A 25,178-nucleotide genomic window follows, 5' to 3' on the forward strand; every position below is an offset into this window, starting at 1 on the left:
TAGCACTGCATCTCAAATCTCTCTACAGCCAAAATAACTTTCACTTTCAGAACTTGTGATCAGTGAACAGTTCCCCACAGGGGTGAGATGTGCAGCTTCTTTCAACTTGCGAAACTGCAGCTATCTACTACAGCTGCTGTCTGGCACATCCTTCAGTTATGAAGGGCATCTCTGAAATTACATGTACAGTTTGTTGGCTTTGCAGCTGATGGCACAGCTGCTGTGCTGAGCTGATAGAGTGCGTGAAAAGACAGAGTGAAAAGATCATCTCTAACTTGACCGTCATTCCCGCCGTCAATTACCTGCGATCCATGAGTCTGTAAAACACATTACAGAGCTGCATCATTTTCACGTATTTATGACTTTTAATCTGAAAGGTTTGCTGCTGATCTCAGTAAACATGATCGAGTTTTATCCCTCCCTGTCCAGAGATTTGCAAATATGAGTTAAAGAGAAGCGGTGAAGTGCAGAGGATGCTATGTGGGAAAACAGAAAAAGTCCATCCTAAAAGCAGACTGTTGTCTTAGGAATGCAGAGGAATATCTATCTATCATTTTATAAATACACAGCATTTTATACCGTTGCATTTTTACATGATTTCACACACACACACACACACGCACGCACGCACGTACACGCACACGCACACACATTACAACATACCTGTAAATGTTGTTATATGTTAAAGTTCTGAAGTCGTTTAGTTTAAGTTCATATTATTCTATAACATTACACTGACAGCAGCAACAAATAGATAAATAGTCTAATAGGCTTGAGAGTATACAGGACCGCTCAGTTAGTGAAGTATTTTATATAATTATTATTTAAAAGTATCCCACTTCTTGCCCTATGGCAGCTGCTATGGGCTCCAGATAGCCCGATCCTGAGTTGGATAGGCAGAAGAGAACAGAAGAATGGATGGATTATGTAAAAACTGTAGAACTGCTGCAACTTCAAGCCACACTGGTAGCTATTTTTTTCTAACAGGATAAAAGGGTTGCAAACGTATTGCACTAAACAAAAATCTCCAAAGGATGTTGTGATGTTCCTGTTTAAAGACAGACTCAACTCTGTTTATCTGAACAGTGCAGCGCATTTGACGTGAGGGCTGTCAGTCTGTAGCTGCACTTCAGAGCAAAGAATACTGCTCTTTTTTTTCAGCATTTTGACAAATCATTGTAAATACTTTAACACTTTCTATCACTTTAATTCAGCCGCCTGGTTCTAAACATTTTTCTGTCATAAGACAAGCTCAGAGCACACATTTATAACTGCTTCACACCCACTAGCATTTTTCTGTCTTTGCCTAATAAACCAGATGTTTGCAAGGAATCCACCTAATGACTTATCCTACTATCACAGGAAATACAATCACTTGAAGATACTCACACGGGCAGCGGAGTGGACATCGCACTGATTACTTTTTTATTATACTACAATAAGTACATTAAACTAATTTTTCATAGTGTGCTTAGTGTTTCCTATGCTCTTGCAGGGGGAAAGGTATAACAGCCACACAGTTTACCACAGTGCAGTGCAACATAAAACAGAACACATAGTCTTAAGTTTGCAGGGCTTCTGTAAGTCTGAATATGTGCCAAGCACTTTGTACCAAGCACCTTAAGCATGTTATGATAAAAACAAAAATTTCTAACTATTACATTTATACAGTTCATGATAGTAGTTGTTTACATCAGTGGTGCTTACCATGCTAGCATCAATGATCTGTCCTTTCCCTGACTTTGTCCTCTCCAGCAGCGCCAGGACAATCCCCAGAGCGCACGTAAGACCACCGCCTCCAAAGTCTGCTAACAGATTCAGTGGAGCGTAAGGCTTCTCGCCGCTGCGACCCAGCCGGGATAAAAGGCCTATGACAGGAATGAAAAAGTAGAAGCTTTACGCAGAAAAACAAGTATTGTTGAGCTCAGTGAAAACAAAAGAGCCACAACAAACAGCAATGCATGAAAGATATTTAGTGGTGCGCAAGTGAACAGAACTCCTTCAATGGGTTTATTTTTCTTCTAGTCTGTCAAATCCATTGCTGGCATTGCTAAAGCAGCATGTAACCTTTGCTTTGTATTTTTTCCCTCCTTTTGCTTTTCCTGTAACAAAGGAATTGTCATATCTGACCCGTGGCCCTATAATAAGGCCAAAAAAAATCGTTTCTGTTGTTTTCTCACAAAGTACCATATAAGACAATATTTTTGGCTCGGCTTACATTGATGTCATCATTCCCTTTAATCCTTTATAAACATGGATAGTTTGGCTTGGTGTGCTGCAAGATAAAGCCCAAACAGACTATCAAAACTTGTTATCTAGACCTTTAAAATGCATCCTTGTAAGTGTAAATGTATGTATAAAATATTTCACCTCCTTTGCTGAAACTAAAATGATATTATTAGGAAACCACTAATGGGCTAATTATAACAGAAATGTGTTCTTGAACAGAGTTTTAGGGTGACTGCAAAGACTCTCTGAAAAAAATAAAATAAAATAATGCTGCAGTTAGTGAGTACAATTTATTACCCAGCATATGGCCATGAAAGTGCAAGAGGCCATGCAGATGGCCTTTTTTCATTTCGTAAAGACACCAAACGTAGGTGAAAGAGAGGGGAATGTGTGTGGGGGGTTAAATGCTTTTTAATATATTTTCAAAAATCCATCAAGTTCATCTGGTATAACCGGTGCCAACTGATTGATATTAACAATATGAATAAAAGAAATATCTAGAACCTCTTCTAAAATTCTCATTAATGCTTTAACAAGACTGAAGAAGAACCCTTTAATAAAGCAGTAAATCCTGCTTTATTAAAGGTTTCTTAGGGCTTGTTTAATTGGAGGCACAACTAGAAAGTACGTTTACATTATCAGACCTCATTTGGGAGTTTGTAGTCATACGCCCACTTGTCCTTTTAATAGATAGACATGCTCAACTGCTCATTAACACAAATATCTGAGTGAGAGCACGTAAGAATGTATGTACGCTAGTCTGCTGAAATGCAAGCTCTGCTCTAATTACACCTTACGATGCCCAAGTATAGCGACAATAAAGGAATCTTTACCTTTATCTATCTGATCAGCCAATAACAATTGAGTGTATTTCGGCATGCAGACATGATCAACACAACCACCACGACATCAGAATGGGGAGGAAAAGTGATCAAAGTGGCTTTGAATGTGATATGATTTAGTTCCGAGATGTGCAAGTCTATATTTCAGAAACTCTTGATCTACTGGGATTTTCCCACACAACCATCTCTAGGCTTTACAGTGAATGGCCAGAAAAGGTCCCTGCCTCCGGTTCTTCTGGTGAGATGCCGACATCTTTATGAGTGACTTAAACCCATTCCCACTGTTCTCAGAGATTCACACATTACACTCTTGTTAAGATTTTAATTTTTTTAGGGTTATCCCAACCTCAAATTATCAAGTTCATGAAGGCTCCCTTGTCATTTCAAACCCTTTTATTCAAACCCTGTGTCAGTCTGCAGTCCTTCACACAGTTTATAGCGCTGCCATGAAGTTTTAAAATGGGAACTGGGAATGTGAGTACATACCTTTTTATATATGAATTTTAAGTTTGAAGAAATGGTTCTAACTACACTGTTTTGAAAAAAACGAAACAAGGAAACAGTTTAATCACAAAGCCAGAGAAGGATAAAAAAAAAAGCCTTTGTGGTTGTTAAGGTAACGCCACATGGTAGGTAAGAAAATGTTAACATTTCTATTTAAAGAATTTTGAAATGATGCTATTTAAATATGTTGGTGTTTAATGGATTGGCCCATATTCTCTCAGTGTATCCTGGTTCTGCTGCAAAACACCTCACCTTGGAAGTGACCAGGAAGCATCCTAGATCAGTGCTTAAACCACCTTAACTGGCTTCTTTTTTTAAACATGAAGGAGCATTGAGCTCATTTCTAACTGTGAGATGCAGACACCCTTAAAAGGGCCTGTTTTCACAGCTCATGTGCACACGTAAAAGAAGGATAAAATAAATGTCAATTAATAATAAATACATATAAATATTTGATGAAGTCTGCAGTCTTATGAGTCTAAAATTTTGATCTGAAAGCATTAACAGTTGTGTTACCTGACATGGCAGTGTAGTTGATGTCATGCCCAGCTACGGTGGCATAAGATCCACTCTGACCATATCCAGTCAAGCGAGCGTAGATCAGCCGAGGATTTTCCTTTAATAGCTCATGTGGACCAAGGTCAAGTTTCTCCATAACACCTGGGCAGTCAAAATTAAGTCCACATGTAAATTTAATCACACATTACCTTTTCTGTTTCTGCTACTGCTGATGTTGGTTTTCAAAGACTTTCATATTCCTACGTGGCTTGTCACCTTATGTAAACCCTTTGAAGACACATAAGAGTCAATGGCATTTAAAAATTAAGAATCTTCTATGTGTAAAAAAAATAGGAGTATAATAAAACACAAAGTTTTTTTATATAACTCAAAGAGCCATACTTCTGTGTTACATTAGGATATATAGTTTTCTTTCCCTAAATTGCCAACTTGTTATGTAAGTGAATTTATAAGAATTAAGTTGTTTTTAAACATTATAATTACTTAAGTAATTCTGTACATAAGTACAATAATGTTGTAGAGAGCAAGACACCTTGCTGGCACTATTGTGCTGCAGGTCTCACCTTTGCGATACGGCTCCAGGACCACATCAGACTTTATGCAGAGCTTCCTGAGCAAAGCTATACCCTCCGTGGTCTTCAAGTTGATGGCCACAGATCGTTTCCCCCGCGCTTGTGTGTCCAAAGACGTAGGAACTTTGGTCCGGTCCACACGGATCACCTTGGCACCAAAGTCTGCCAGGATCATGCCGCAGAAGGGTGCGGGTGCCAGGCCTGCCAGCTCAATAACTCTAACCCCAGCCAGTGCCATGATTAAAGGACTATAGGATCAAATAACAGAAACTTCTTTCAGTTTAATGCAATCCAATGCAACACCAATAGCAGTAGTTGGGGGGGATGGGGTGGGGAGGCTAATATCAGAGCCTGTGATGTTAGGAGAAATTTAAGTTTAGCTGACAAAAATCTGTTCAGACACTAGGGCTGCCACAAACGATTATTTTGATAGTCGACTAGTCACCGATTATTTTTGCGATTAGTCGACTAATCAGATCATCATCCACTGGACGTAAAACTACAGCTTATATAACTATCATTAGCTTACAGCTTTAAGCTTTTAAGGTGCTAACTAAAAATAAAGACAAGATGATAGTTTATTCAATTTTAATGAAATTTGCAGATTGTTTCGGTAAAGTTTAATAAACTCCTTGCTATCTAAAATATAACAGGACACCGGGGTATATTCTCCAGCATCTCACACTTCTGATAATCAGCTGTCTGCTTGACGTTTATTCAGCTGTGTAAAAACTATAACTTTAATCTCAGCCAAACCGATTTACTCAGGAACAAATAAAATACTAAAAAAAAAAAAAAAGCCAAACAACAACATTTTTAATTTATCTAAGTGACTCATATATATTTAACCTGAGTCGTGAAAGACGGTGGTGGGTTTGAAAACAATTTGCCGGGAGTCCGGTGTTCTCACGGCGCTAGTGACCTAGCCCCCGGCTAGCTATCGAGCTAGTGGGTAACAGACGTCTCCGAAAACGTCGGAGCGCTTTTGAAAATATGTGGTGTCCTGATAAACTGAGCCGATATTTGAGGTTTACACAGCTACATTCTCGCCTGAAAATATGTTAAACGTTTATTTTGTGACCCAGAAAGAATAATAAGAGTAATATTAAAACTAACTAGCTACCGCCATTGTTGGAAACTAAGCTGGGCCGCGCTATGAATTCTGGGACACAGCTACTTCTTCTTCTTCGGGGTTTAACGGCAGCTGGAATCCTTGTACATGCAGTGCTGCCATCTTCTGTTTCAGTCCGTTATTACACTCTTAAATCCTGCTATTATTCCTGCGTCTTTTGCGATCTTACAAAGCTTCAAACGACACGTCGACTATTAAATCAGTCGTCGACGATTTTGATAGTCGACGTAATCGTGACTAGTCGACAAATCGTGGCAGCCCTATCAGACACACATACAGTCTAAAAGTCTGCCAGTCTATGTCAAAGTGTTTGCAAGAATATGTAGTTCATATAACAGTACATGTCTCCAGAACAGCAGTTTTCCATGATGACTCACTGACAAACACACTCAAACTGAGATGAAAACAATAACAGCAACACTGTACTGGCTGTAATGAGGAACCTTTAGCACTAACTGTAAGTGCAGCTTCATTTCTGGACTCAGTGCCAGAAATGGTACGGTCTGATTATGCCCTGCAGCTCAAAGTGGGTGTCACATTGTGACAGAGAAAAAGCTGTTAATAACAGCACAGTAGCAGCCCCATTCCTGGACTGGTAACATCAGTTGATGTGATCTCATTTCTATGTTGCTCATGACCTGCAATCACATGATCTTTTATTATTGTGCCTACATTTTGTGGGAAAGACAGAGAAAGGGGGCCCATTTTATGCTTTGCACATCCGTCAAACATCTAAATTGATGCTGTGGTCATGCTGCAACACAGCAACATCACTTTTTTCTTTTTAAGATGGAAAGCTTTGCAGCGCATCAAAGGGAAACACACAGGCAACCGGGACAAATCTCTGAAAGTGCAATTTCGGGTGAAAAATCCTTGGGCGACAAACCTTCTGTTTAAGGGGAATGAGGTCGACCTTGGGAAGAGTGAGAAATCAAAAAACAGATTTCAAAGCCACATCGCATCAGAGGATCCTTAGAACACTACTCTCTGTGTGAATGCTATTGGCAATGGAGCCAGACTGTGTTAAGAGGCAATAACACACAGCTTCAACACTGTACCTGAGCTGTACTATAATGTGAATTTGCCTGAAGATAAACAAAATAGTGAGTTTTCTTATGGCAGACAGTTTATATATGAAATGAAAGAAACACGCATTTTGGTTTATTTAAACATTGGTAATCCAAAGACGAAGACAAATTTGAAGAGAGTTCAGAGGGATGGATGATGCTCATTCAACAGAAATACTCATATTATGAGTGTTGATATTGCATCAACCAGAGCTCTGGAACTTCTCTATTGGGACAATAAAACAGTTTAATTTATACAGCACTGTCATATTAGCTTAATAAGGACTCATAAATAATTACATGTAGCTGCTATGTTTTCTGAAAGAAAAAAATGATCAGACTTTTACTAAATATCAGCTTCAATATTGGTCTTAAAAGTCCTATATTGGTTCTACTGCGTATCTGCGGACTTTCTTAAGTGACCTACCCAAGGTTAAGTGTAAAATTGGTGAGGTTTTAATGTGGTTGGTCTGCTGAAAACAAACCAAGAAAAACTGGATCTGCTACTATTAAGGACATTGCTGTTGTGAAAAAGCAATCAGTGCCAGAGTGACTCCCACAGTCAGTGGAAGTGGAAGTGATTGGGAGCAACAGCAACTCAGCAACAAAGTGGAAGGCCACCTAAAATCACAGAGAGCAGTCAGTGGATGCTGAGGTGCATAGAAGTAGCCAGGTTTCTCCAACTTCCTGAATCAATCACGACAGGCCTCCAAACTTCACATGGCCTTCAGATTAGCTCAACACCATTGCATAGAGAGCTTCATGGTATCGGTTTCCATGGCTGAGCAACTGTATCCAAGCCTTAAATCGCCAAGCGCAATCCAAAGCTTCAGTTAAAGCGGTGTAAAACATGCTGCACTGTGTGGGGACTTGGACTTAGCTCCTTCCTGTTCCAACAAAACTGTACATCAGTCCACAAAGCAGGTTCCACAATGCCATTGGAGGTACAAGTTATCATCTTCCGGTTGAGTGAACGCTGGCGCGACTTGCTGCCACTACTCACCGATATCCTTTTATCTTTTTATATATATTTTTCGATATATCTTTTTTCGAATGAGTTTGGTGTGGACGAAATTGACTTGCCTGCAGAGACCTGACCTCAACCTGACAGAGCACCTTTATAGCTGCAAAAGGTGGGCCAACATATTTTAAACCCCATGGTTTTTGAATAAGATGTTACTCAACTTCATATGCATGTGAAGGCAGACAAGCAAATACTTTTGGCAAGTAGTGTAGAGTATACTGACAGTCTATTTTCTGTTTCAATGTTTCCTATGCATACACCATGTATATAGTTCACTCACACATATATGTATAAAAATATATTGCTTTTTATTTATTTATTTATTTATTTTCCCCTCATTGTATATTGTTTTCCCTTCTTTACTTTTGCACCTTGTGGTCCAGCTGCCCAATTTCACTGTGCAAGAAACTGCACAACGACAATAAAACTCTCTAAGTCTCTAAGTATAACATATACATGTAAATATGTATTATAGTAAAAACATAAGATGGATGTCTGTGCAGGTCCTCAGTCATCCAGGTCATAGTAGATGTTCATCTTTTTGACCAAGAGAAATTGTTTAAGAAAAGGATAAAGGAGGCTGTCTACATCCACTCTGAATGACCGTCACTAAGCAGACACTAACTATCACCCACCTACAATGCAGTCTTGAGATCCCTCCCCAGTCACAATTTGACCCATGCGCCCTTAATAGCTTACATTGTGGCAGAGGGTGGTAATGTTTAAAAAACAATTCACACCTTGAATTATCCTGGGGTATCCACAATAGTGAGTTAATGAACCAGGATCATTAAGAATCTCCAATAGTTGTTTCAGAACTAAAGAACAAGAAAGTCCCGTTGTCTTCTTTTCAAGCACCCAAGACTACCAGAAGAGGACAAACTAAACCACAGTTGAAATAGCCTTCCTGGTGGTCTGCAGCGACAGAGACGTTTAAACTTTAGACTTTGAAACTGGACCTGAGTATTTTATTCAAAGGTCAAAGTGACATCCATTATCAGTGAGTGCAACCATGCACACTACAGTACACAAATGTCCACAGACAGTATAAGATTCTACTTTTATACTGAAATCCTTTCTTTCCGTTACTTTATACTGTCTATGGCACCATGCACACGTAGCTCCGTTTAGTACCCAAGTAACGACACTACACTACCAACAAACTCAATGCTTTTGAGCCAATCACTGACTGCAGTTTGGCCCAAAACGGGCTATTTATCGGTTACGTTATGCGTCATGAACAGTCGAAGCAACAAGGGGAGGCTACAGCACCACAAGTGGAGGACATCTTCACACTGCGTCCGACACTTTGTATAGCACTAAGGAGCAGTTTGGCTTACTTTCAAGGAGAAGACAAGACACCTCTGCTGAAGCTGCGTGCACCGGGCGCCTGAGCAGACTGACGTTACAGTGACCGCTGGATATGTCTGAAACACTTTGGGGTGAATCACGTGTGTACTAAACAACAACTACATGCTTACGACATAACAGTAACAAACTTAAGAAAGAAACACACGAAACAGTCATACCAAACCGCTCATAACTGTCATAGAGTTACTATCGTAGCTAAATGTATAAAAAGTAATTCTGGCCAAATTACACAGGTGCAACCAACAGGCTGTATAAAACCCAACTCTCACTCAAATATACCGTCCTCCAAGCCTCCTGCTCGTCCTCACCTGTTCAGCTGAAAAGATGTTTTTTTGTTCAGAAGAGGTTTATACGAAGTAAACAACTCCGAAGGAGTTCACTGGGGAGCTAGTTTTAATAGAGTGGTTAACTCCGCCTAGCTGGGCTGCTTGCGGTGTACGCCGGTGAATAATTAGCGAACACCGTCTGTTGTGAAGAAGCAGCTTCCTGGTGACCTCAGAGAGACAACTGCTAGGTTTTCTGGGAATTGTAGTTTCCACGTGTCGCTAACGTATAGGGTAATTTTAAGTGAGTGATTGAATGAAAGAGCATTCAACTCCACAAAATAAAATATGTAAAGACAAAATATTATTTATTTCCATCGTTAAAGGTTATTCTTAGTATATAACAACTTACTTTAGGTTTAAAGACAGTATTCTGAACAAGCTCAGAAAGAAAGCTCAGATTTAAAATGATTGATAATATAAGACAAACATCACACAAACAATGACTTTAGCATTTAGAAGCTGAAATTAATTAATTTTGCTGCATCACTTTGGGTAATTAGTATTGTTAATGTATTTAGGTTTTGCTGTTTTTTGTTTCGCATCATAATACACACGGTACACCAATCATTCATCCTTAATTTTGATCTAACTGTCTATCGATCTATCCTGTTGAATACTTTTTGTTTTGTTTTTGTTTTATTTTAAAAAGAAAGAATAAAACTCTTCTGGGAATTCTGATATGTTAAGCCTTGAACCAGATGGGCTACAGTACCAGAAGACCACACCAGGTATGGTATCAGCTAAATCAGCTAAACATAAAGATTGAGGCTATAAGTCACACAGGTTCACCAAAATTGGATAATCGAAGACTAGAAAATTGCCTGATAAGTCTCAAATTCACTAAATACCATGAAAGCCTGGATCCATCCTGCCTCATGTCAAAGGTTCAAGACAGGCTTGTTGTGGTGGCGATCGTGGTTCAGGGGGTTGGGAAGCTCATCTTGTAACCGGAAGGTTCCCAGTTCGATCCCCAGCTCTGTCTGTCTTGGTCGTTGTTTCCTTGGGCAAGCCCCAGGGTAGCTGTGGCTACAACTGTAGGTCGCTTCCACCATTGTGTGAATGAATAGTGGAATTTTAATGTAAAGCACTTTGAGGGTCTCAAAAAGTGCTATATAAATGCAATCCATTATGGTGTAATGATCTGGGGAGTATTTTCAACCAACTGAGCTATCATTTAAACACCAGAGCCTAGCTGTATATTGGTGCCCACCATGTTAATCATCCTTTTATAACCACAGTTTACCCATTTTCTGACAGCTGTATGTGTAGCATAACATGTTAATATGGACTAAAATCCCTGAGAAATGTTTCCGGATCTGTTGAATCTGTTCCACGAAGAGTTAAAGCAATTCTAAAGGCAAAAGTAAGCCTACCCTAGCACTACCAAGCTTTACCTAATTAGTGAGTGTACTTCATTTGTGGTCAGCTGTTGGCAGCAGTAAGGTAATAACCGGTCATCTTTTGAGTTGGTGTGCAAACATGCAAACATTTATTTGAATAAAGTAATTTTTCAAACTGTTGCTTATGGATTGATTATAGCATGATTGGTCATTTTTCAGCTCTCATCTTCAACATGAGCATTTTTGTGAGTAATTTTGTCATTTTCTATATAGTACAAAGTACAGCTTAGGTTTAAAGGCATTTTGACAAACAAGAAGAGTAAGCTAACAGCAATGCAAACAAACCACATGATGAGCTCAAACTTTAATTCAGAGTGAAAATAATAAAGGCCCTGTGTTAGAAGAAGTAATGGTGTGGTTTTCTTCCACTGCTCCTCTAGTATGACCCACTACCAGTAGTTAACAGTGAGGAAGGCCACACACACACCAGAGCAATTTTCTGAGCTCACATATAGTCTGTGCTGGCGAAATCCAGACATTACTTTCATTCTTTTTGTTGTCTCACTCCTTATTTTCCAATGGCATACTTAATCTACAGCATTTAAATTCAACACAAGAAAAAAGAAATCATAAAAGAAAAGTGCACCAGAGCAGCAAATAGTAGCTGAAAACCCTGTGAAATTATTTTGCATTTATTGTGTTTTGGAAAGGCCTTCATGGGAAATGGTTTGACTCAATTTAGCCACTTTTAATCAATTATTGGTCTGATATTTCACCACCTGCAGTTAATATCAGATGCATCAAACAACAAATGTGCTACTTTTGTTTATTAACCTGTTAAATTACATTCCCCAGAAGCCAGCACTTAAGTTATTCACTATTTCTCGTTCAATGAAAGAGAAGAAGTCATAATTTCTTTCAAATTATCTCTCAGACATACACCATACACCTTCAGGATGCACTTTGAGATGATGTTAAACATCCTGGTTTCAATGTCACTGACAGTGAGGTCATTAGTTTTTTTCTTTGATTCTTTTCCCATGTGTTTTCTGCTTTTATCGGTATATTCTGTTCATCTGTACTTTGTTTTTTCCCATTTTTTAAAATCTAAAACCTTTATATATCTTCAGCACATGTGCACCCCATACCATCAGTGATGAAGGCTTTTGACAGTTCATGGACAGTTCACTTAACCACAGAACAGTTTTCCTTCTCAGTCTATTTAAAATTAGCTCTGGCTCAGAGAAGTCAGCTGTGTTTCTGGTTCACATATGGCTTCTTCCTTGCATCTCATTTCAGTCTTTTCCCTTGGACACAGAGATTTCTCCAAATTCTCTGACTCTTTTGAAATAATTTTGTGTTGAGGAAGATTATTCAGAAATTGTTCCACAATTTGTATACAGTTTTTGAAGATCAGTGGTGAAACTCAGCCCATTTTGGCTTCTGACAAACTGTTGCCTACCTAAGATGCTCTTTTTGTACCCGGTCATGTTACTGACATGTTGGCAGCTGACCTAGTTAGTTGCAAATTGTTCATATATCCGTCAATTTTTAATGTCACCTACTTTTCCAGCCTTTTGTTGCCACAGTCTCAGTGTTTTTAAGAGGTTGGTGCCATCAAATTCAAAATCAGCAAGTATTTTCCATCAAATACTGAAATTTCTCACTTTAAACATTTCATATGTTTTCCACGTTCCAGTTTGTGTTGTTTAAAGTTTCAGCAAAGCCTTTCGTTCCTCGTTTGGCTCTTGACAAAGGTGGTCACACTTTTCTCCCTCTCCCTTTCCCTTATCTTTCCTGCTTGGCTTCTCATGTCCTTGTCTATGTATCACAGATTTTTACTGCCCCTAATAATAGTTGTAGTTAACACAATATAACACACCTTTTAGCTATTATTATATTATTATATTTTCAAAATGTTTTTTTCAGTACCTGTAATTTAAATGTGTCTGTCTTTAAACCATGAGTCAAATTCTGTTTTAAACATGTTATATAAATAAAACAGACTTCACAGCCAACAAAAAAGTATTCAGAGATTTTTCACAAATGAACTGGAATTATTTCCAATTAATTTCCAAGAAATAAATCAACAAAAATAGATAGCAAAGGAGTATGGAGTATCAGTGTTGGTGTCGATACTATCATATTTTGATCTATTCACCCGCTTTTACCCAACACATTTTACCAGCCAAGGAACAGACAGGGAGAGAAATAGGAATGGAGACAAGAGGAGGTCAGGTAACATGAAGTAAGAGTGAAAAAAAGGTTGAGCACCAAGTTACCAACGCACAGCTGACTGGTGAATAGTGAAGAGTTCAGCTGGCTTTTTATCCACAGAAGATAATAACCTAATGAGTACACCTCCTCAGCACCTCGTGGGTGAGGTGTTCCGGACATGTCCCACCGGGAGGAGGTCCTGGGGCAGGCCCAGGACATGCTGGAGAGATTATATCTCTCAGCTGGCCTGGAAATGCCTTGGTTTTCCGCCTGACAAGCTGAAAGGGGGAGGTGGCTGGGGAGAGGGAGGTCTGGGCTTCTCTGCTTAGGCTGCTGCCCCGCGACCCGGCCCCAGATAAGCGGAAGAAGATGGATGATGTCTTATTTAATTCCTTCTGTAATTTAGATCCAACAACTTAAGTGCTGAAACTGTACATTTCATTCCATTTTCCATTGCAGCCAGCAGTTCCAAATTCACAGTGGTCTGTTACTTCAGATTACCAGTATAAACTGCTCTTGCAAACCTAGACTCTGGTCCTAGCTATGTATCTACAATGTCTTCATGTTTCTGGTTTGTTTTTTTAAGACTATGTTCAATTGTTCTTTCATCTATTTAATTTTTTAATCCAAATGTGAATAAAATCTGTGCTTTTCACCAGTCTAAATAATGCATTTCTTTATTGGATGAGTCAAACCAGCAGATCACGACAGATACTATAAAATATATAAATTTTATATATTTATATTTATATATAAATGCCACTTGTTCTGCACATATTCAACTCTGTATATTTTATATATTTTATTATTATTATTATTATTATTATTTTTTTTTTTTTACTATTTAATTTGTAAAAATGTGTATACACACACACACACACACACACACACACACACACGTAGGAAAATATTTAGTATACACATCCAGAAATGCATACACTATTATATATTGTACATATATTTATTAGTTTCAGGTTGGCCATTCTTGTATTTTGCTTGTTTGTGTTGTTGTGTTTGCACATCTCTGTTGCTTGTGGGGCTCGCACACAAGAATTTCACTCGCATGTGCTGTGCCAGTGTGCCTGCACATGTGATGTGACAATAAAAGTGATTTGATTTGATTTGATTTGAAAATGTAAAACGTAAATATGCCGCCCCACCAACACACACAGCTATTACCCGTTTGCTGCTTTTATTCATAAGATGAATTATTCTTGAATGAAGAGACATTGATTTGACACGAGTAAAAATATGGTTGATTGTGTTTATTGTTAGTCAAGAATAAGTTAAGTGAGGGTGAAAAAAGAAAAGAAAAATGATGAAGAAGGGAGGGGAGAAAGAAAAAATGAAGAGTGATGGAGAGGATGAGGAGAGATGGTAGGAGAGAAGAGGGGAGGTGAAAAGAAAGGGATATAAGGAAGGAAAGAGAAAGGAGGAGAGAAAACCCCAACAATCCCCTCTGAGCAAGCACTCGGCGATGGTGGATAGGAAAAACTCCCTTTAAAGGAAGAAACCTATTGCAGAACCAGGCTCAGGGAGGGTCACCTGCCTTGACTAGTTGGGGGGGTGAGGGGGAAAAAAGAAAAGAAAAAGGATGAAGAAGGGAGGGGAGAAAGAAAAAATGGAGAATGATGGAGAGGTGGAAGGAGAGAAAGGGCAAGAGGGGAGGTATAGGGGTGAGGAGATGAGAAAAGCGGTGGAGGAAGACCAGGCTATGCCGCCTTATGATCCAGTGTCTTTCCCTGCATTTTTTACAGTTGCTCTTTTTCCTGAAGAAGCTCTTGGTTTTTGTTGAAGCTGGTAGCTGTTCTGCTTCTTTTCTATAATCAGTCTTACAATGCGCTGCTTAGCTTGATTAAACATTATTCCCCAGCCCTCATTTATGTTGGGCTGCTTCTGTTGGTTCACCAGCATTTAGTGTCCAGTTGTTTCTTCTCATGAAGCACTTGTGCATTTCTGTGCAGTGCTTCATTAATCTTTATGTTACACCCCGGCCTAGGCAACCGGAGTGCAACACGAAAAAAGTACAAATAAAGAAAAAAAAAAAACCACAGAAAAAAACCCACTAAGGCTCTCCACCAAAATCCCAAAACAAAAGTATCGACAAATCTATTTACAGCTATTTACAACAAACTATTTATTTACAACAAAACACCGAACTATTTACAACACGGGGGAGATCGCAACCATGACACACTGAAACACAGGTTTTAAATACCTAGAGGGAGCAATCAGGAAAATGGACAACAAGAGGGAAACACAGCTGGGGCAACTCAGAACTGACGAGACAGGGAAACGTAAACTGAAAACACTAAGATAACACAGACTTTCAAAGTAAAACAGGAAACACATAACAGTCACGCCAAAAACAACACACTGACAACACCGAAACGTAACATTTATTTGCAAGACATTTTGTTTCTTCATGTTGTGAAGTTTGCATTCCATGTCTTTCTCCTTTATGTCCTGCTGTTTCTTCTCTTGAAGAAGCTCTTGGTTTTTCTCCTGGGCTTCATCAAGCTGTACTTGCATCTCCTGCTTCTTTTTCTCAGCGTCTTGGAGATTCCCATGGAGCTCCTGATTAACAGCTTGTGCTTGTTGAAGCTGGCAGGACATTGTTCTTAACTTATGGCTGTTCTGCTTCTTTTCTGTCATCAGGCTTGCAATGCGCTGCTGAGCTTGATTAAACATTATTCCCCAGCCCTCATTTATGATGTCCACGTTGGGCTGCTTCTGTTGGTTCATGAGACTTTCCTTGTGCCTTTCTTCCAAGTCTTTATTTCGGCCTTCCAGTTCTCTGTATTTAGTGTCCAATTGTTTATTCTCATGAACCATTTCTGCATTTCTGTGCAGTGCTTCATTAAGCTTTACTTGAAAGACATGTTGAATGAATTAGGCTAACTATTCACTTTAGCTAAAGTTATTAAGTTAGCTAAAGAGTTGGGATGCTGTGTAAGACATAAATAAAGCTAAAATACAAAGGTTTGGACACCGTTTTGCATGTTTCCCTACTGTAGGGGTCTCTGCAAGCATACAGAGGGGGTACTCTGAGAGGGTACAAGATGACAACTTTGGAATTCTACTAGAAACAGTCGATTATATTAGGGCTGGGCCATATTATACCGTTCACGGTAATACCGGTATAATGTTAGGCAACGATAGGAAAATGAAATATCGCGATAGAATGGGAGTAAAACGCGCATGCGCAGTGCCTTTGTTTTCATACGCACATGGCCGATTGTTGAGTGAAACAGATGAACCAGAATTGGTTTGTAAAAATGGTGCAACTTCCGTGATGTGGAACTGGTTTGGTGTTTGTCCGTCAGATACACAACAAAGCACATTTTTTTGCAGAACATGCAAGCAGCCGTTGTTATTGTCGTATTTGTCGGACTAAGATGCTCTTAAATCTGGGAGTAATCTGGGTCCTAAACTCCGTATGTTTCAGGTCAAACAACACTGCAGCATCACTTAGAGTTAAAAACTGTCTAAATTCTTTCATCTTTAATAAAACGATCAGCATTGCTGCTTTACCAGGTGTAACTATAAAGTTTAACTTCCAGGCATCCATGAAAACAAAAGTTATTACATTTAACGGAGTTAGAAGTTAGCAGGAAGCTAGCGGAAGTTAGCTCGCTAGTTTCGCTAGTTACCTAAGCATGATATTGCATGTTCTGACTGAGAGATTTCTGAAAAAAATCAAACGTACAGCTCTGCTATCACGTCCAACATAAATGAAGACAGGAAACTAAACAGCAGTGACGTTTGTAGGGTTACTGAAGTTGGGCTAGCTGGTATATAATGATGTGCTACGTGATCGCTAGCGACACAGCTATGTTAGCATAACATAAACAGTGAAGCTGGAGGACGAACACTAACACTTTTCCACTTATAAAAGTTAACGTGAAGGTTCTTCATGGTTAGAGACAAATGCAATCTCATGGCAGGATGCTGTAAACGGACCAAACTTCAGTCAGGAGAACAACTGAGATAATCCATCCACAATACGAGGTTAGTCATTAATATACTGCAACAACATGGGAATAGAGCAGCTGCCAGAGAATTCAACATTAATGAATCAATGGTACAGAAGTGGAGGAAGCAAGAAGAATGAGTTTAATAAAGTTTGATTTATCTGACTGCTTTGTTTCGCTTAATGTGCCTTATAATCCCGTGCACCTTATGGTCCGAAAAATGCGTACTGCACACTGCAGTTTAATGTTGCAAAGCACCTCTTTTTAACTTCAGTGGATATTATACATGGTTATGCTCAGGATATGTCAGCCCATTTCTACTGGAAATGCCTTTTGGTTAAACTTTCAGCAAGGAATTTGCATTTGCACTGTTACATTTTTATAAAGCTTTAATGTACATAAAAACCAGCTTCTTGTTTAAGTGAAAATAAATGGAAGGTTGTCTTTTTGCGCTAGTAATGTTGTGGAGTTGTATTTTGTCTCGCATCAATTATATCGTCGGTTATATCGTTATCGCAAATTTTCAAATATATATCGTGATAAATATTTTTGGCCATATCGCCCTGCTCTAGATCATATTTGTTTGTCAAAGCTGAATTCAGGGCAAACTACGCTAAATTAGCGATTTTAGCTAACAGCTACAATAAGCATAAAAGTTACCTTACGGCTATCATTTGTTAACATGACGCTTGGTCTTATACATGTAATACATTTATTACCAACCTGAGAGTTCATCCGCTGGTCATTCGACATGACAAATGACTTCTGAAGTCTTAATTCAGCTCAAGACGCTGTAGATTCCCGTCAGTAACACTTTCGGTCCGCTAGTAAAACGTAGTTCTATTAATCTGCGCTTGAACTGGAACCGGATGTAAGTTCCAAAAAACTGAATTTTGGAACTGAAATTGAATTGTAGAACTGAAACTGAATGGTGAGAAGTGAAACTGAAATTATTCGAGAGCTGAATTTTTAAAGGATAAAATGCAGTTTCAAAGCAAATCAATTCATTTTCAAAATATAAAATTCAATTTCAATTTAGTGATGATCATTTTCAAACCATAAATTCAATTTCAAATTAGACTAATTCAAATTCAGTTTTCAAAAGCATTTATTCAAGTTACAATTCAGATTCAGTCTGAGCAATTCAAATTCAAATTTAACTTATTCAAATTCAGTTTCTGATGGCACAGATTTCTGCCCATACAAAACATCACTAGCACCAGTTGATATTTAGACTAATACTTGATAACTTAGCGCTAGCATGCTAGTTCAGCTGAAAAGCACGGGCAAACTTTTTAAATACTAAAAATGGTCACCTGCGTGTTTTGTAAAAGGATATTGGTCACATTAAGAGGGTGTGTACAGTGTTCTCTCGTTTATCGCGGGAGTTACGTTCTAAAAAATAACCCGCCATAGGTGAAACATAGCCAGCTTTATTTTTTACAATTATTATAGATGTTTTAAGGCTGTAAAACCATTCACTACACACTTTATACACTTTTCTCAGACAAGCATGGACATTTTCACACTTTTCTCTCTTGTTTAAACACCCTCAAAGTTCAAAGTAGAAAAATAAGTCCAGTATTATAGAATGGTTGTATGCATGTGTTTACAAAAAAGTAAGGAAAAAGTGTAGGAAGCATAAAGCATGTTCCCCAGATGGTATTGATGACATGTATAATCTCACCCTCAGCCCCCAAATGACAGTACAGATTATTAAGAAAACACACATAAAACCATGTTATCTGCTAGTTCAGCCAGTGATATGCCAGAGAATGATGGTCAGTCTTATCTCAGAAACATGTGTCTCTTTTACCTTAAACTGCAAGGACAGCTGCTAATTCCTGCCTCTATTATATAGACTACTTGGATTTGAAGGGGAAAAGGTCTTTCTGGACTACATGACTACAGTTGGTGTCAGCAAAACCAAGACGTTCCTTCAGACTGATGCAAGGCTTAAGAGGATACGGGGACCGCAGAGTGGCTGCTCAGATGAGGTGAAAGAGGTGGTCCTGCTTCTGTTCAGCTACTTTGAAGAGAAGGAGGAGTTTTCCATGTAGAAGATACATGTCTGGCAGATGAGGTGCAACTGGAGCAAGTGTCTCTGATATCCACTATTATTGTCCTTAGTAAGTCTTTTTCATAGCTCTCTCTCTTTTTTTAATTGCACTGTTTATAGAATGTCATGTACTGCAGTGCTTATTAATATAACCTGTTAAATAATTGGTTCACAGGACAGTCCTGCTATTCCTTAAGAAGATACATGCTGAGTCTTGATCGGAACCTCGTCAGCACAAACATATCCTCATTCATTTCTGCATTGTGCATCATGTTCGAGAGCTACTACAATTTTGACATCCATTATCTGAGCTGGCTTTCACTCTGGAGGTTCTTCAAAGGTGGGCAAATATGTCTTTCTTATTTCTCAGACCTGAGAATCTCGCGTTACAACAATTGTGATTGAGACTCTGGGATCTGGAGTCTGGCTCTGAGGTGGCTGGAATCCAGGTCTGGCTCTGACTCTTGGCTGGGTTTGGACCCGGATTAAGACTGTTTTTATAAAATAACAGTCTGAATCTGGGTCCAAGCCTGGCTAAGACTCGGGGCCAGACGAAGACTCAGCTGACGTCTGACTATCTATAACCTTTGCGCTGGATTTTTAAAATGCAAAAGTGTGATTTATCACTGCAAAAAACACTTGTTGTGAAGGGTGCCAATACTTTTGACCATGCAGTGTTCACTTCCCAAAGCATTTTCGTTATATTTTGTCTTGAATTTGGGGAAACCAATTGTTGTTGCAGTTTGGCCATGACTGTGTATGTGTACAGGGAGTGCAGAATTATTAGGCAAATGAGTATTTTGTCCACATCATCCTCTTCATGCATGTTGTCTTACTCCAAGCTGTATAGGCTCGAAAGCCTACTACCAATTAAGCATATTAGGTGATGTGCATCTCTCTAATGAGAAGGGGTGTGGTCTAATGACATCAACACCCTATATCAGGTGTGCATAATTATTAGGCAACGTCCTTTCCTTTGGCAAAATGGGTCAAAAGAAGGACTTGACAGGCTCAGAAAAGTCAAAAATTATGAGATATCTTGCAGAGGGATGCAGCAGTCTCAAAATTGCAAAGCTTCTGAAGCGTGATCATCGAACAATCAAGCGTTTCATTCAAAATAGTCAACAGGGTCGCAAGAAGCGTGTTGTCACGGTTCTGGGTCAGTTTCGACCCAGTATTTTGAGTTTTGATTGATTAGTTTATTTTTGAATGTTTGTTGTGGTTTTGGGCACTATGAGTATTATTATTATAATGTTTATTACTATTAGAATTCTATGTTTCTGTTTATTCATGTTTAAGGATTTGTTCTCGGTTGTATCTCACGTTTAGTTTAGTTCAGGTTCCATGTGTCATTCTGTCTGTCTCTCAGTGTCAGGTCTGCGTCTTGGTGTAGTGTTCTCATTTCCTGTTTTATTGTGAAGGTCTGCGTCTCATGTGAGTGTGTTCAGTTTTACTTCTGTCTCGTCTTGTTGATTAAGTTTTCTCCTGTTTTTCATGTAGAAAGTTAGGTAAGTGAATTGTCTTTTGTTTGGTTTTCATTTTGTGTAGGACAGCATAGGGACCATTAGGGAGTTTTGTTTGTTATTTTTGGCACTGCTCACTGCTGAAGCAAATAAATGGCTGCTTAGCATTTTAGAAGATACTATTGTTTGGGTTCTTGTTTTGGTGGAGCGGGAGTGGGCCAATTTTTTGTCGCGTTCAAGACACGTCTAGAAAAAGAAAGTAACAGTGTGGAAAAACCAAGGTGCAAAATAACTGCCCATGAACTGAGAAAAGTCAAGCGTGCAGCTGCCAAGATGCCACTTGCCACCAGTTTGGCCATATTTCAGAGCTGCAACATCACTGGAGTGCCCAAAAGCACAAGGTGTGCAATACTCAGAGACATGGCCAACGCAAGAAAGGCTGAAAGACGACCACCACTGAACAAGACACACAAGCTGAAACGTCAAGACTGGGCCAAGAAATATCTCAAGACTGGTTTTTCTAAGGTTTTATGGACTGATGAAATGAGAGTGAGTCTTGATGGGCCAGATGGATGGGCCCGTGGCTGGATTGGTAAAGGGCAGAGAGCTCCAGTCCGACTCAGACGCCAGCAAGGTGGAGGTGGAAAAACATGATTTTCATGCAGGACAATGCTCCATCACACGCGTATATATTTGTTTTTTGTTAAGTTGCCTAATAATTATGCACAGTAATAGTCACCTGCACACACAGATATCCCCCTAAAATAGCTAAAACTAAAAACAAACTAAAAACTACTTCCAAAAACATTCAGCTTTGATATTAATGAGTTTTTTGGGTTCATTGAGAACATGGTTGTTGTTCAATAATAAAATTATTCCTCAAAAACACAACTTGCCTAATAATTCTGCACTCCCTGTATGTATATGCTTGTACTTATTTTTTAACTGATCAATTAAAATGCTTAATATGCTTTTATATGATTTTATTCTACAGGTGTTTCTTCTCCATAAACCCAGAAAAAGGAACCAAAAAAGAAAACAAAAACTTGAAGCATCTTTCCAACAAGAACCCTCGAGTCCTCACCCTGTTTCAGGATCTCTCCGACCACGAGTGGCGTTAAGCCTGAATATTGACTCTTTGTGGACTGGTAGCTTTTACTTTGTTAAATCCACAATGTGTACTTGAAACTTTTTCTGGTCAAGAGTCCGCCACCTGCTTGTTTCATGAAAATGTTCTTGCTTTGAAGGAATGTTCCACAGTTTTGTTTGTTTGTTTGTTTTTCTATAGTGCTGTTACTGCAGTGTTTATAGGTTTGTTTCCCCACAGGTGGTTTCCTGATGTTTTGCTATGGTAACTACCAGTGTTGGTCAAGTTACTTGAAAAAAGTAATCAGTAACTAATTACTGATTACTTCCCCAAAAAAGTAATCCCGTTACTTTACTGATTACTTATTTTCAAAAGTAATTAATTACTTAGTTACTTAGTTACTTTTTAAAAACACGATTTACAACCTGAATAGGTGATAAAGCGATAGCTCTTTCAGCCCAATTCTACTTTTTCTACATAATCCATCATACAAAATGTAATCAAATGGAAAAGTCTCTTTTTTAACTTGTTTTATCATTTTTAATCTTTTAACTTTATGCATCAAGCAAAAATTTAATTATATGCAACATTCTCTGACTTGAATAAATGAGTTTAACATTTAAACCTATTTTCTGCACATTCCAGCACATAAAATAAAATAATTTTTTGTGTTTACACTCACTCTTTCAAATAGATCCAAGTAAAACACAGCAGAACATAAATAAAGTCAAAGACTCAGCGGTCCTGTTGCTCTATTTTCACCTGTAAAGCAGGACTGCAGTAGGCGGAGGTTTACCCTGGTGCAGGTGTGCAGCGGTCAGTGGAAGGATACGGCAGTGTCTCTGTGAGTTTCCCATTACGTCGTTGCGCTCTTGGTGCTTCCTTGGAAGTTTAGGGGTTTTTTTCGCTGTAAAAAGAAGTTTTCTTCCCACGCACGATGGACACTAATGTTTTTGTCACTTTTTATGGAATCAAACTCAAAGTAAGGTCAGTACTTCCACGCTTTAAACGCTGCATGCTCATACTCTCTCCCGCACTCGATATGTGATCCATTGTTGATCTGCACACAGCTGTTGTCACTAACGGCGCACTCGCTTACGTCACTGTCGTGAGACATTCTCGCAAAAAATCACGGTTTTAGTAACGCAGTAACCCAGCGTTCCTACGGGAAAGTAACGGTAATCTAATTACCGATTTTGCAATAGTAATCCCTTACTTTACTCGTTACTCGAAAAAAGTAATCAGATTACAGTAACGCGTTACAAGTAACGCGTTACTGCCCATCTCTGGTAACTACACATGTGTTTTCTATGACCAGGGCCATGTTTGTGACAGCAGAGTGCGTGTTGTGCGGGATGATGATTATGGTAATTTTCGCACTGTGGCCCTTTCTCAATATGCGTACTTGTGCGTACTTGCGTTCTCGTGTACTCGTGATACGTCATCAGTCGGAGACCAAGTACTGTTCCAATCCGAAGTACGCATCAAGCTGAGAACGCAAAAAATTCCCGGATGTGTTCTCACTCCGCCCGTTTTATTGAGCATGCATCGGTGGTGACTTGTGTGGACTTGGTACAGCTAAATATCCCAGAATGCATTTCGCAAGACCTCTGTGAAAATGGCAGAGGAGAAGACGCATAATTGTAAGTTAAATACTACTATTGTTGTAATATGCAGTGCATTTTCAATGCATTTTTATGTGAGAATATAGTTATTTAAATTTCAAATATTTAGTAAATTTAACAGCACAGACCCTAATTAAAAATTTCCTATGCTGTTTTCGAAAGGGGCCTTGCCCGCCAAATAGCGAGCACAACATTTTGTTTTGAAATTTCCGCTTTCTCTAAAGGCTCTGATTTAAATCACTTTGGCAATTTTAATAGCCAGTCGTTCACACAAATCTTGTACTATCCTGTATAATGTTTAAAAACCTTAAGTTATTTTTACGTTTGTATCAACAGTAAGTTTTAATAAAGCACCTGATTGTTTTGCTGTCATTTTTCCCTACTTTTATTTGCTTGGATTGTTAATATATTAATGCAATATTTGATATTTTAATCAAGGGACAAGCGAGGAAACACAGGCTCTCATTGAGTGGCGGACGGAAAATGACAGTCTTACAGGAAAGAGAAATTCCTGCAAGACTGGATGGGAGTAAGTACTGACTGCTTTTGCTGCTCCCTGTTTTCTAGGGAAGGATTAGAGGAGCAAATCTTATGATAACCAGCTATCGAAGTGACAGACCAGGCGGAAAGAACGGAAGAGAGAGAGAGACAGGCGCTGGCTAGGGAGGAAGAGAGAGAGAGGGCAGCTACTGAAATAAATAAAGCAATTTAAATCTCAATAATGAAGTGAGGTTTTTGCTGCATGTGTAACAGAGAATCTCTTTAGTCAAAGTAAAACAGTTACAATAACTTTTAACATTGAATTCAACCTATACAACCGTGAGCACACAAGCAAATATACAAAAAAGAACACTAACTATTTACAAGCTGAACAAATAAAGATGTATTTTAACTAATTAACTTAACTAACTAACACTAATTTGAAAAAAAAAATATGATTTGAATTTACTTTTTTTTTTAACCAACAGGAGGCTTTTTCTTTTGGCCTTAGCTGCCTACATATCTGTTTGAGCATGACTACATCTTACAAATGAAACCTTTACCTAGATGTAGTCATGTTCAAACAGATATGCAGGCAGCTGTTCAGGAGCAGACAGTCGTGCAGCAAGCCTGGCTCGGATACAAGCTCCAGAAAGCTCCCTGTCCACGCCTGTGCATTCTGTTTCAGCTTCTGGTCCTGCTTGTGCCGCCTCCTCCTCGTCTCCTTCTTCTTGGCAGACGTAATCTGTTGCCACACAGATGTTGTGGAGGATGCAGCAAGCTCCCACAACTTTGGGAGCAAACAGAGGCCGGATCTCAAGGGCTCGCAAGAAAATGGATCGCCAGCGTGTTTTGAGGATGCCAAAGGTACGCTCTATGATGTTTCTGGCCTTGGCGTGGTGCCGATTAAACCTTTCTTCAACTTGAGCTTTAAAAGAAAGACAGTACACACTTTTATTCAGTGCTTAGTAGACTTTCAATTAGTGTAGGACATGGGTGTCAAACTCTGGCCCGCGGGCCAAATTTGATATTATGATATTATGATATTATACACAGCAAATGCGACCTTTTCTCTAGATTTAGGAGTACATGCATAGAAACACCAGGATATTGATTGTTTTTTTAAAATGTACCGAGTCGAGAAGGCACGCCATCAAGGCACGTCTCCTCTCCCTCATCTTCATCCTGGCTCTTCTCTCCCAGATCCATCTTCTTAGTTGCGCTGCTTCGGTTTCAGCCTGAAGGTACAGAATGCCGGCAACAACTGCGACAACCACCCGATCCATTTTTCCTTTTTTCTCTTTTCCTTTCCTTATCTTTTTACTGACCAGATCAACCACTGATACC

General features: G+C 39.0%; 1 protein-coding gene and 1 long non-coding RNA gene across 5 annotated transcripts in view; one reads left to right on the forward strand and one right to left on the reverse strand.

Moving 5' to 3' along the window:
• Positions 1-18,005, reverse strand: part of amacr (alpha-methylacyl-CoA racemase) — a 32,027-nt gene extending 14,022 nt beyond the window's left edge. Inside the window, exons 1-4 of one of the 4 annotated variants that reach the window (XM_082540967.1) lie at positions 17,841-18,005; positions 4,658-4,914; positions 4,092-4,235; positions 1,708-1,868 (exon numbers count right to left, since the gene is read on the reverse strand). In XM_082540967.1, the coding sequence (XP_082397093.1) occupies positions 1,708-1,868; positions 4,092-4,235; positions 4,658-4,904 (552 nt within the window). In that variant the 5' untranslated portion in view covers positions 4,905-4,914; positions 17,841-18,005. Of the gene's footprint in view, positions 1-1,707; positions 1,869-4,091; positions 4,236-4,657; positions 4,915-5,515; positions 6,047-9,229; positions 9,330-9,568; positions 9,737-17,840 lie in introns of those variants that run through there. The other 3 variants (XM_082540966.1, XM_082540968.1, XM_082540965.1) reach the window with 3 other exon arrangements.
• On the forward strand, positions 16,255-21,710 carry LOC309711015. Its single transcript, XR_014277868.1, has 4 exons — positions 16,255-17,154; positions 18,979-19,246; positions 19,352-19,516; positions 21,634-21,710. It is a non-coding gene; the product is annotated as an uncharacterized lncRNA (long non-coding RNA).
• Positions 21,711-25,178: the final 3,468 nt, after the last annotated feature.

The sequence above is a fragment of the Aulonocara stuartgranti genome (assembly GCF_965226115.1).
Source record: "Aulonocara stuartgranti genome assembly, chromosome: 7".
In the NCBI taxonomy this organism is placed as follows: Eukaryota; Metazoa; Chordata; class Actinopteri; order Cichliformes; family Cichlidae; genus Aulonocara; species Aulonocara stuartgranti.